Source organism: Buceros rhinoceros, unplaced genomic scaffold (genome assembly GCF_000710305.1).
Source record: "Buceros rhinoceros silvestris isolate BGI_N320 unplaced genomic scaffold, ASM71030v1 scaffold26026, whole genome shotgun sequence".
In the NCBI taxonomy this organism is placed as follows: domain Eukaryota; kingdom Metazoa; phylum Chordata; class Aves; order Bucerotiformes; family Bucerotidae; genus Buceros; species Buceros rhinoceros.
In genome coordinates, this window is record NW_010418494.1 from 17,267 (window position 1) to 30,095 (window position 12,829).

Consider the following 12,829-nt stretch of genomic DNA (forward strand, 5'->3'; position numbering starts at 1 on the left):
AGCAGGAAAAGAGCAGAATCTACTCCCACATTTGTTCAGCCTCCACTACTATGAAAGCAATGATGTGGGATTGGACAAAGGCACTAGTTCTGCAGATTCCAAGGTCCTTTCAAAGCAAACCATAGTAAATAACCTGGCTGTACAGCCAGGTAACACGGTTCCGTCACATCATAATCTGATTTATTTCTCTGCGTGCTTAAATACACCTGAAGGTTGAGCTGGGGCACCAACTCTGCTACAGGCACATCAGGAACCTCTGCACTGGAAAACAGCCTCTGCAAGTGCTCCTCCCTTAGAGGATAATTTTACATCACTAATTACCCTCAAAATTCTCAGAAACTCTCCACTGGGATATCTGCATCACAACCTTGCATGTCTGGCAATGAAACTAAGTCAATCTACATGCCAGCCAGATGGTATTTCCTACCTTTATCTTGTTAGGTTGACTGAATATGCACAAGCAGGGGCTAATTTGTCCCCTGCTGCCTCCTATAAAGAACACCACCTAGGTTTAGTCTGGCACTTGCAGCTCTACCATGGCCAAGTAGGAGGCAGAGCAATCCCAGAGAGCAAGTGCAGCAGCACTGGATTCAGATGGTGACACCACCACAGTGCTAGACTGCCCTAGAAAGGAATGGGCAAACAAGAAGGAAAAGTACAGCTTAGAACCACACACACACACGCAAACACTGGTCTTTTCAGAAAAGCAATTAGAAGATGCTCAACCACAAGCTTAGTCTGGAGAGAGTTCACAACAGTGGCATAAAGATGGTCCTCTAGCAAGGTCATAGAAGGTTTATCAGCTTGGAATAAGGAGAGTAGATGAGATTTTAGTTCAACAGTCAGTGTCCAGTATACACCTGGTCTCTTAAGTACAACAATATATACATGATTCACATCACGTGCAGCAGAGGCACCCAGCCACATGGAGGTATACAATGCCATCACTCTAACCCTAAGGAGAAAATAAGGTGAGGACTAGGGAAAAGGTCTTGAAAATACCAACGGACCTTAACACTGTTCAGTTTAACAGTATTCTCTCCACAGTTTGACTTCAGACCAATCGTTTTTATAACCCAGCTGATAACTAGATTTATACAGTTCACCATTCATGATTTAAAAGAACGTCAGCGTGGTGGCCTTCTGGTGATACCAGTTCATTGTTTGAACAGCTATTACAACCAACTGTAACCATAGAACAACCAACCTGTTCACGTCTGATGACTTCAAAAATACATGGCTTGCAAAACACATGCGCACAGCGCGTTATCACAGGACGCGTCAGTGATTCCAAGCAAACTGCACACTCTTCATCTGAGCCTGAGCTCAGAACCAACCTCATTTTGTTCACTAATGTCTCACGCAGTTCTTCAGGAGTTTTATTACTATCTGCAAACAGACAGAAACTTAAAAACAGAGATTTCTATACAGCAGACACTCTGAGCTCGCACACATCACAGTCCCACTGATCAAAATGCAACTAGGACAGTTTACACACAGTGAGGATACAGCCTAAAATGTATAAAAACACAAGCTGCCAAATACTACAGAAAATTCTGACCTACTATTTCAAAACACTTTAAGAGTAATCTTACTTGGAAAAAAGGCCATCAGAATTCGAAGAACCTCAACCGCATGCTCAGTGGTAAGTACACATACAACAGACACCATGCGAAAGGGGAACTAGCAATTTTCATATGGCAGTTGTTCAAGGAGAAGTAGTACTACAGAGATAACACTGAAAGATTGCTTTATTTTTCAAGTAAAGAAATTCAAATCATACTCAGTAGTTGCTAATTAATTTCTAAATAATTATGGAACAAATAACCAATCATTTCTCCATCCTGTAGTTTTCAGGAAGGTAAGTGACCATATCCCATTGATCTTTTGGCTTCCTGAACAATCACATCTATACCAATGGCGCTTAAAAATAGGATTCTTCAAAATCTTAAATTTGAGAATTCTCAAATTTAGAGTCTCTATTTCAAACAGACTAGACTTTCTTCTAAAAGAAAATAATAAATAATAAAAGTAATTTTTAACACTATGCAGCTGTACAGTTCTGGCTTGTCAAAAAGAAAATTCCACCTTCCTTTCAATTTCCTATTCTGCTGAAGAGTCAAAGGTTCTGCTGACATGGCTACCAATCTATAAGCCATTTCCCAAAGCTCCTTTACCTTTTCTCGCCTGAGGTAAAGAAAATAAATTTGCCATAAAAGCACTTCTGTAAATTATTACAGCAACAGGTACATTGCTTTTTAACAAGCCTTCTGCATTTGGCTCTGCAGAGGTCGTCTTTGGTCATTTCTGTATGCGCTGACAACGCTTATTAGTAACTCCTGCTTCTAGCCTTTGTAACTTATCTCACACTTCATTGCTTTCATTCATACCCAAGTATGTGCTCGAGTACCCACTTCTCAAACATATTATGGTACGAAAAAAATAAAGGTAACAACCCGATAAGTAGGTAAAAGCTAACAAAGCTGAAAAGAGAAAAGCTTAAACTGGAAAGCTTGGAAAACACAAACATGCTTCTCTTCTTGAATAAAAGCGCAAGTCCTGTTTTTAGAAACACAAGAACCAGAAGCATTCACTCACCAGCTGAAAAACTACAAAGGTGAGGATGGCAACAAAGCTGCCTCAGTCTTAGCAGGACACCGAGGATGTCAGCATAGTGAGCTAGTACAGTCCCATCACTGAAAAATCTGAACAAGAGAGTTTTATCATTAGTGGTACATGCTACAGCCCGGACGACATCAGGTGATCCCATTTAGCTGTTGGAATTACGTCCTGATTTTTCACTTTCATGTTTGAATATATTTTCTCAAATTCTTTTCTGAAACAAGGTACAAAATGCTACCAGCAGCATGTTCTACCAGAAGAAATGCTGTCTTGTGGTGACAAAAATATTCAGGCCATTCTTTACATTTCTGGTATCCCTTTCTGTTTCTTGCAAGACAGAACTTCTAATATATAGCTCTGCAACGGTCTCTACTTCACTGTTCAGAACTGAACTGATGCTATGCTAGTTTGCAGCGTACAAACTGACACATGTGGCTACTAGAGGTAACATAATCAAAACTTCCAAAACGTAAGTCTGTCGTATCAGACTTCAACCTTCAGGATGAAGAAAGCCTTCCTCTTACCTGCTAATAGCAGCTTTGCCCTCCTTCTGCACAGACTGATAGATCTGCCTCTCTTCTTCTGTAAGTGTAACATGTTGAATAAGAACTTTCCGTTCTGGTAACTCCAAAATAGGCTTTCCTTTAACTTTACTTGTCTTAGTTCTTCTAAGGGTAATACTTCTAATCAAAGACTGTAAACGCCTAAAATTACATATATAGACAATATATTATCCAGCTGGGGTTGGTTTGTTGTTGGGTTGCTTTTTTACAGTTTATTGCATTAATATATGTTCTGTACAAAATCCAAAACCAGTAGCACAATAGAATTCATTACTCTGAAATATTCAGTAATTTGAATTATTTAATATTTATTTCAATTAAAAATTGAAATAAAAACTTCAATTCAATTAAAAATTGAAATAAGAACAGATGACGGATGTATTTCAGTTTTAAACATGAAACAGTAATTTGTCACATGGCCCAATCACTGCCAGTTATACACGTTCACAAAGCCTTCGTACCCAAGTCCTCCTGTAGCTCCCATTGTGACTGGACGTTGAATGGTTCTGTGCCACCACTCTTGATCGGTAAAAGGTTTCAGTTTTAAGAAGGAAATAAGGGACCACAAATCCTTTACAGAATTCTGAATAGGAGTGCCTAAACAGAAAAACAACAAACAGACATTGTAAAACCTCAAAGGAACTACAAAGATACAAATTCTTTGTCAAAGTTGTGTGCTTTCTCCAAACTATACACCATGAACAGGTCTCTCATGACAAGGCTGACATATCCTTAGTGTATACTACATCGTTATTTTTTAAAACTAAAATATTACAAAACACTTAAATATAGAAGAGTGAGAAAACTGCAGCCCACAGTGCATTTCAGTTTCACCAGCTGTTGTATCATGGCCTTCTCTAAACTGCATTTCAGGATCATGTGCTTGCATGATCCCTGGCAGTTAAGTTGGATAAGCTTAAGAGTGTAAGCTCCTAACAAGACTTAACATGCCAGTTCAAAAATAGGACTTTTTTACTTGAACTTCCACCAATCCTGCATATCAAAAGTTATTTTAAAGTTTTTGTCTACAAACGGAATAAAAACAGAAACTACAGAAAAAAAAAAAGAATCCAGAAACAAAATGCACCCCACTAAACCACAAAACCAAGCAAACAAAATAAAAAACAAGAAGACAACACACACATAAATCACCGCTCAAAGACAAGTTTAAAAACATTCGAAATTAATCTGACACATATGGATGTTAACCATCTCCCAGAAAAAGCCAAAGGGGAAACACGAGACGGTGTTATACTAAGGTGATTGGCACGGCACTTCCTCTGGTGTCAAATACTTTACCTGTAAGTACCCATCTTCTGTGTCCCTCCAGATTTAAGACAGCTTTAGTTTGCTGAGCATTTGGGTTTCGTATAGTGTGCCCCTCATCCAACACAATTCTCAGCCACTTCACTTTGTGTAAAGGGCTGTCACCTCTGTTCTGAAACACAGTATTTTTTAAATATTTAGCTCAAATTAAAATCCTTTTCTGCAATATGGTTAAGAAAGCTATTAATGTAATAACTTCACAATTAATAATGGGCAGTATTTACTTGCATCTTGTTTGTCAGCACAGAAGAGGAAAACTAAGAATGAGGCATTCCTTCTCTCAGATTTAACAATTCCTGGAAAACACTACTAGTCTTCTCTTGAGCTACAGCAAAAAAAAAAAGCTAAGTCTGAAAAGAAGGAAAGCTCCAAAGACACAGAGATATGTAAAATGGATCAGAGACCAAATCAGAAGTCTGTATATTTAAATATGTCATCTTCAGGCTTTGAAAACGGCTGCAATTTCTACGAAAACATGACTTTACAAACACATCTCATGCAATGAGCAGGCTACATGCAACCAGAACCACTGAACTGCATTTTTAAATGCTCCATATACTGTGATTTTGATACAGGAAGACAGAAATGGGAGCCTCATCCCACTGAGATTTGGGGAGTTTGGGAGGGTTTAGGTTTTTTTTGTTTGTTTGGGGGGGTTTTGTTTGTTTGTTTGGGGTTTTTTGTTTTTTGGTTTGTTGTTTTTTTTGGTTTTTTTTTTTTTTTAAACACACTTGCCATCTTTTTCCATCCTTAAAAAGTCTCTTCCTTAAGCTGTCATAATTGCAACGAAATAATTTTCTCTACAGAAGCAACCAATAAAAAAATCCCTTCGTTACCACAGCTAACCACCAAGAAAGTAAGTAAAGCAAAACTACAGCTATAACCTTTTGATTGCCTACTAGAACAGCACTTGCATATCACGCCATCATTAGCCCAAGCACCAGGAGTCTTGAACAGTGAGGGATCTTCAAGGAAGACTTTTCCTTATTTACTTACTCCATAATCAGTAGCTAAGATGTTGTACGTTGTCAGCACAACGTCTTGTTCTGAAAGAACTGATGGGTCTTTGCTACGGTCAGAACCGTAATAAACATAAACATTTACATGAAAATCTTCGTGGATATGTTGTTCAAACTGGTCCTGAAAGAAAAGTTGTCAAAAGTAATCCAAAAGACATCATTTTACGAGAATATTATTCTAACAATCACATAGTAAGTTGCCTTAACTAAACCCACTTCTAGCTCCGTGACACCTTACATCCGCTTATACAAAGCAACTGGAATTTGCTCACCACCCAGGTGAGAAGGACGATCAGAAGTAGCCACCTCAGACACTCGCAACAGACACGTATCACATTCTGGTAACTCTAGCTCCACCTCTTGCACAGCACTGATTCACATCCTGATGGTATATGCACTTCAAAATTCACTGTTCCTCCCACACTGCCACAGAAGAGCTTTTACGTTCGTTTTCACTACCTTTATCTTCTGTTTATTCTTTCACTGTTCATTTACGGCTTCTAAATAAAACCTAACTTGAAAGTTAAAGATATCTCCTTAATGTTTGTATTCAAAATGTCATGAAAATAATAATAAAAAAAATTAACTAATGCGGAGAGAACTGGAAGAACCCTTCAGCCTGTCCACCCTAGCAAACCTGCTCCCACAAATCACCAACAGGATCACCCAATTGCTGAACACCTCTAGTAAATGAAATGTCACATGCACTATCAATAAAGTACAATAATATTTTATTCTGAGCATGCTAGAAGAAGGACCTGTCTCCACCTCCCTCATCTGATTTAAGGAGTTAAACCGTATGAGTTCCAGAAGTGCTGAAGTTAAATCTGCCTAGTCAAAAGCAAGGAACTGAAAGCGAGCTCACTCTGACGGTGTGTCAGAGTGTCAGGCGAGCTCGCTACTCACGGAACTGCACTCTCTTTACGACACCACTCCAGCTTTTCAATTTCTGTCAAATAAACCTTCCTTGTAAAAGTAGCTCTGTTTCATAAAAAAGGACCTTCTACTAGCATGAGAGACTGCAGGGAGTACTATTACGACAGCGTCATATCAACACTGATCACATTTACACATTAGAACCGCTAGCACTTACAATCCAGTTGCTTAGGACAGACAGTGGACACACAATCAACGTTGCTCTGGGGCTAACATCAGAGTATTTCTTCCCGACTGGCTGAACAGTAGAGGTACCTGAGAAAACAGAATTCATGTTTAGTGGCACAGCGGTTCACTTCAAAGCAAAGTAGAAGTTCAAGAGACTTGTAGCTCTCTGAAGTCCTCTCTAAATTTCTTCACCTGAAAAGCATCAAAGCAATTCACAGAGATATAAGCTTTAAAAAACCAAGAAATTACTATTATGTTTATTCCTTCATTACCTTTCCTCTTTCTTTGTCTTTTTGAAGCAGTAGATGAAGGCAGAAGAACAGATGCAAAACCTGTACCTTCTTGGATAACACAGGAAGTTGCTGCAAAAAGCCAGAGAAACAGATTTTTCACACCATGCAGAATATACACATACATTTATTTCTATGACACGTTTCGTGAAAGTCAAACCTTTTAACTAAATTATTACTCTCTTCCAAGACAATGATTAGAATATCTCAGGTTGGAAGGAACCCATAAGGATCATCAAGACCAACTCCCTGCTCCTACCTAAAACTACACCATATGGCTAAAAGCATCATCCAGACACTCCTTGAACTCTGACAGGCATGTCTGCAGAAATATAGTATCTTATACATCTATTTTAGGTAATGAATCTTCAGAGGAAGGCAGCTTACCAGTCATTTAAAAAAAAAAAATTTAGCACAGGTTTTACTCCAAGTAGTTTAACTGCTTAGTCCAGAGTAGCTGTAGCCCTTAATTTTTTTTTTCATGCAAGATACTTCAACAAGCGACAGATGATCTGTCTCTTCATTATCACATTTCAGGTATTCACCAGAAAACAGAGACTAGATTTTTTTCACTTGTTTTCCCAACCCCAGTGCCCTGATAACAAGTCTGTGTCAATTTCTGAAGTTCTTAGCGATTCTGGTTTCTGGTTTTCACCAGCAATTTCTACAATTTTCTGCTTCAAATTTCGGCTGAATAAAAAAAAGAAAAAAGCTAAACCCCAAGTAGTTTAGTTAATTCCTTTTCCAGTTAATTAGAAATCCTTTTCAGTTTGGCTTCAGAGAAAGACACCAGCTGTGACAGTAACCAATTAAAAAAAAAAAAATATTTCCTTGCCACTTACTTTCTGTTTGTTGCAGAGGCCATTCTTCAGACTCTCCCAAGTCACTGCTTCCCGAGTACTTGGGTTTCTTGGCTTTATCTCTAAGATATAATCATTAAGAAAGAAAGAAAGAAAGAAAGAAACACACCCCCCAACTCTACTACTGCTTGAATTTACATATTAATTCTCAAGAGCATAAAGCAAACTTGATATAGCAAGTAAGATACCACCGTGCCTTGAAAATTTCTCCTTAAAGGATTGGAAAAACAACGGCACAGAACACAGAGCTGCAGGGAGAATGCTGCTCATAAAACTTGGTACGGATTATCACTGAAGTTCACACCAATTAGAAATAAAAGGCTTATATTAGAAAGCTTCACAACTCCATCAGCTCAAAGTTCTCTGTCAGAAGCAGGCCTGTGAAGTATTTCTTAACCACTTAAAATCCAATTGATACTAGGAAAAAATTACATCACAGACAGCTTTCTAGATGCCACAGGTGGATGTTAGTAGACACTTTTACTACTGCAGGAGCCATCCAAGCATGTAGTCACGCAAGCCACACAGAACGAGTTAACACTTTTTAGTATGTTCCAAAGTGCAACATGGACACAGAACACCTAGGAAAAAGGTAAGCAGAAGCAGACCATACTGAAAGGTGAGGAGAGCGCAGGAACAGGTTTTAGGCTAAGGTTAATCACAACCAGGTACCACTTTACTTTTACTCAAAATCTGTCACAAACCAACAAAAACAGAACGATTATTCCAGCTATCTACCTTTTTGGAAGACAACTTGAGTATTTCAACATCGTGGTTTCAAACTTTATGTCAGAAACACCAGGCTCCGTCACACTGCCAGCCTCTTCATAAAGAAGAAATTGGTATTTATGAAAAATACACATAGTCCTCAGCTTGGTTATCAAACCAACTTTAGCATAAATTGATCAAAAACAAACACTAACTTCCTTTAAAACAACCCTAATTCTGGACAGGACAAGTACTACTGACACTGTGGTCACAAATGAAAAACACTCTTAACCCATCTTAAATATTTGCAGTCATAGAAGGTGTACCGAGTTTGCGAGGGGTGAAAAACAAACTGTCAAGAAAAGAGGAAAAAACAAATGCAAACATTGTACCACTAACAGTAAGGGTACAGTTCTAAATAATACCGATGGTAAACGCTTTTTATGGGTAAAATCTTACTAATGACTTCTACACTGCCTAAAACTAAAAACTAACAGAAAAAATGTGGAAACACCACAGATGCACCGGGGGGGGGGGGCGTTTGCGTATTGCTGGGGTTTTCTTAAGGTCTTCTGTGAGGCAGAGAACACTACGTCACCTCTGCGCTCTGCCAATAACAGCGTATCAGAAGCAAATGTCAAAAAGAAAACACATTAGGACAGCGCTGATACCAAAACCGAAAGCAACAGCAGTTGCAAAAAGAGTTTTGCCGTAACTCAGATAAGTAAATTCATGGTTGAATTCCAGATATAAACTTTGGTACAGATTTTTTCTTTCTTAATATTACAAAAATGTTTAATACAATCCTGAAGGTGGCACAACTTGATGTACAATAGAACAAAAAATGGGAGCAGGGAGCGTAAGGATCTGGAAGACATTATCACTCTTTCAGATTAAATAATAGCAGAAACGGGCTTTTCCCCCACTGCTGTAAATAGTATCTTGTTAAAACACTCGATCCTTTGGAAAGAAAAAAAAAAGCGCATCTTGGATACTGCCAGGCACTTCAGCTTTGTAAAGCTTCTGATGACCCTCATATTTTCTCCGTTCCAGAGTACTGATACAAATAACTTTCACCAGAGGCAGTTCATACCAACGTGTTTTCTCCTTACCAGCCCCTTTCATTTCTCTTGTGCTATCAGTTGGGCCATCGGTATTAAAATTCCTTGCTTGGGAAGGCAGTGAGGGAGAGTTACTGGTTACTGCAAGAAAACTTCAAGCCTGGTACATTTCTATGATCATTTTCAAGAGCATGATGAGTTACAAAGCTTACTAACAGCAAGTATCCACAAATTCTCCTAATACAACCTAGAAACTACAGGTGTGGTAAAACTCTCCTAAATACTTGTCATTTGCTCACTACTTAAAAATATTTCCCCCCCAAAAAAGCGACTTAATACAGAATTTAATTACAATTTAACTGCTAACATTTAAACAAGCAAGATGCTAACAGGTACGCAAGTGCTTCCATTTTATGCACAAGGAAGGAAAAGCAAAAGTAAAAGGGACCCAGAACCCTTTTCCTGGGTGTGGTAACTTTTCTGGCAAGGTGCAACTTTCTCACAAGGCTCTTAATCTTCCCACATGTTAACTGAAACATCTTTAAAAGCACATTTTAAGTACTTCCGAGATACTCAGTTTGTCAACGCTTGTGAAGACTGCATTGACCACAGACTAAGAGCACCGTAGGTAACAACATTAATTATCATGCAGACGTTACTGGACTTTTCCTAGTTTGCTGTCACCTTTACACAGCCTGCGTCCAACGCTGTTCATGCTGTTAGTACCAGATTCCTATTGAGAAATGGAAACTTTTATTCTTTAACGTAGCAACTGGAAGAAATGCTAATAACATTATTATACTAACCTGACCAGTGATTAATTACTGAAACAGAAAAGACTTGCTCAGGGGCAAGTCAGTCAGTCACTTGAAGGTGCTGAAAAGAAACATGCCTTTTTTGTGTTTTTTTTTTTTTGTTGTGGTTTTTTTTTTTAGCAGCCACATACAGACTTCAAATGAAACTGTAGGGAGGCAGAGGGGAGAAAAATCTGTCTACCTTGATGCCCTAGAGAGAAAACACACTAATAACATTTCCCAGTTAACATTCCGAGGTCAAACACAAAGCACTAGTTTGTTAAATGTAGAGAAGTATGGCAAAACAAAACAAGACCCCCCAGCCTTAATACCATCAGGAAATACTGCATAATAAAGTCACCTAACCCGAGCAACTAGTTTATTTCATCGTCTTGAAAATCATGCCATAACGAAAGCAAAAAGCACTTGACCTACGCTGCCTAAGAGAAGTTAGCACACTGGAGCTAGTGAACGACTGCAGTTTCCCCTCCGCTCTTCACTTCAAGTATGTGGCAGAAACACGAGCCGTTGTTTTATTTATTTATTTGTGTATTTTACACCAAGACCCTCTGCTCGCTATTTTGATTGTTTCAGGCACTTCCTCCAAACCACACAGGAGCTATGCATGCACACCCCCAGAAAAAAACATTACTTATATTTGGGCGGTAACAACTTGCCTATAGGAGAGATTTAAAGGAAATTTAAGAATTTATAAAACTTTACACTGAAAATGTTTATGCCTTCATAAATTCTTCCTTGCTGAATGCTTAAGCACATGCTCCTAAGATAACACAGTCTACAGCACAATTATACCTCTGAAGTAACACAGTCAGTACCTTCAACTCACCTACAGCATTCTTCTTCTTACTTGACACACTTGAATAATGTTTTCTACAGAGTTCACCATACCAAAAGTTACTAGGCACAGGGGGGTTTTTTTGCTATATTAACTCTCTCTATAACGAGATTTTTCTTTCATCTCACCTCACAAAACTTATCCCTTGAGATCTTTTCAACAGGAAGAGGCTTGCCGTCTTGAAAATTTGTGAGAATCAATGCAATAGTCGTCAGCGTTTTACCCTGCGTAACAGAACAGAACGTTGTACTTCCCACAGGCTACAATCAACCATATGACCAAACAATCAAGAAACACACACACACGTTCTGAGTTAAAAAAAAAAAAAATAAGCTAGGCACAGGGGGGTTTTTTTGCTATATTAACTCTCTCTATAACGAGATTTTTCTTTCATCTCACCTCACAAAACTTATCCCTTGAGATCTTTTCAACAGGAAGAGGCTTGCCGTCTTGAAAATTTGTGAGAATCAATGCAATAGTCGTCAGCGTTTTACCCTGCGTAACAGAACAGAACGTTGTACTTCCCACAGGCTACAATCAACCATATGACCAAACAATCAAGAAACACACACACACGTTCTGAGTTAAAAAAAAAAAAAATCAGGCTTGTATTATTACCAGACCCATATCATCAGCCAGTATTCCTCCAAGAACATTTTTAGGTCGCTTCTTTTCTGCAAAATTTGTAAGTATATTGTAATAGACGTTACTTCTCTCTTCCCAAAAGGGTGGCAAATCGTTACTGTTCTCACGTGAAACCATCCAAGCCAGAGCCTGTTTCTGATGCGGCAGCAAGAGTGTGCCAACCGCCTGCAAATTAAAGAGATACGTTATGCATTATCTGCATGTAAAATACCATTAAAATTCCATTTTTTGGAATTTTTTTAAAAGTTCTTTGTATCTAATATTATTTTTTCCTGAGTCAAGCAAAGAGAAAGATAAATGTGCATCTTGATGTTTATGTATGTATATTTTTATAGAAAATGGTTTCTAGCCTAAGAAATACCTCTGCTCCTTCCATTTCACAAGTTTTATCATCTTCCTTCAGATCCTCAAACAATTTGTCAAATTCGCTTTTAAGCTGCATAAATGAACACAAAAACTGAAATTAAAATCATTTGATTAAAGTTACCCTCACTGAACAATCAATGACTCTACTAAATTACAGTGCCCTGCCATATGGCAGTCAGTACAGGCAGGTCTACCACTTTAGACCCGATCTGCTGGAATGCGTTTGTTCGCTACTGCTAGATACAATTCAGTTTAGTTTTTCTAAGACAAACACATGCCTATGCAAGCAAAGGCTTCAGAAAGGGTGGCTAAAATATATCCATATCTTTGTACAACACTCACTAAAAGTAACTTGCTTCACCCTAGTTCAAAAAAAGCGAACAAAAAGCAAACCCCAAACCAAACCACCACCAAACCATTCACTTTTCACCCTTATTACCCAAAGTCTGGAAATATGGTATTACTGAACAATCAAAACCTCCCAAAATTACATGGGACTCAAGACTGTCACAGCTAAAACATCTGCTTACAATATAAAAACGGAAGAGTTCAAGAGGACTTCACAGCAAATCTGTGGTTCAGAAAAGTAAAAAAAAAAAAAAAAAAAAAAGCAGC

General features: G+C 38.4%; 1 protein-coding gene across 1 annotated transcript in view; it reads right to left on the bottom strand.

Moving 5' to 3' along the window:
• Positions 1-12,829, bottom strand: part of HLTF (helicase-like transcription factor) — a gene marked incomplete at its 5' end in the record, with an annotated part of 21,450 nt that overhangs the window by 5,820 nt on the left and 2,801 nt on the right. The window contains 14 exons of the mRNA XM_010138576.1: positions 1,208-1,385; positions 2,595-2,705; positions 3,147-3,326; positions 3,647-3,782; positions 4,485-4,623; positions 5,508-5,651; positions 6,624-6,721; positions 6,907-6,996; positions 7,767-7,846; positions 10,213-10,286; positions 11,332-11,427; positions 11,603-11,698; positions 11,822-12,013; positions 12,210-12,284. Coding sequence (XP_010136878.1) covers positions 1,208-1,385; positions 2,595-2,705; positions 3,147-3,326; positions 3,647-3,782; positions 4,485-4,623; positions 5,508-5,651; positions 6,624-6,721; positions 6,907-6,996; positions 7,767-7,846; positions 10,213-10,286; positions 11,332-11,427; positions 11,603-11,698; positions 11,822-12,013; positions 12,210-12,284 — 1,689 coding nt within the window. The remainder of the gene's footprint in view (positions 1-1,207; positions 1,386-2,594; positions 2,706-3,146; positions 3,327-3,646; positions 3,783-4,484; positions 4,624-5,507; positions 5,652-6,623; positions 6,722-6,906; positions 6,997-7,766; positions 7,847-10,212; positions 10,287-11,331; positions 11,428-11,602; positions 11,699-11,821; positions 12,014-12,209; positions 12,285-12,829) is intronic.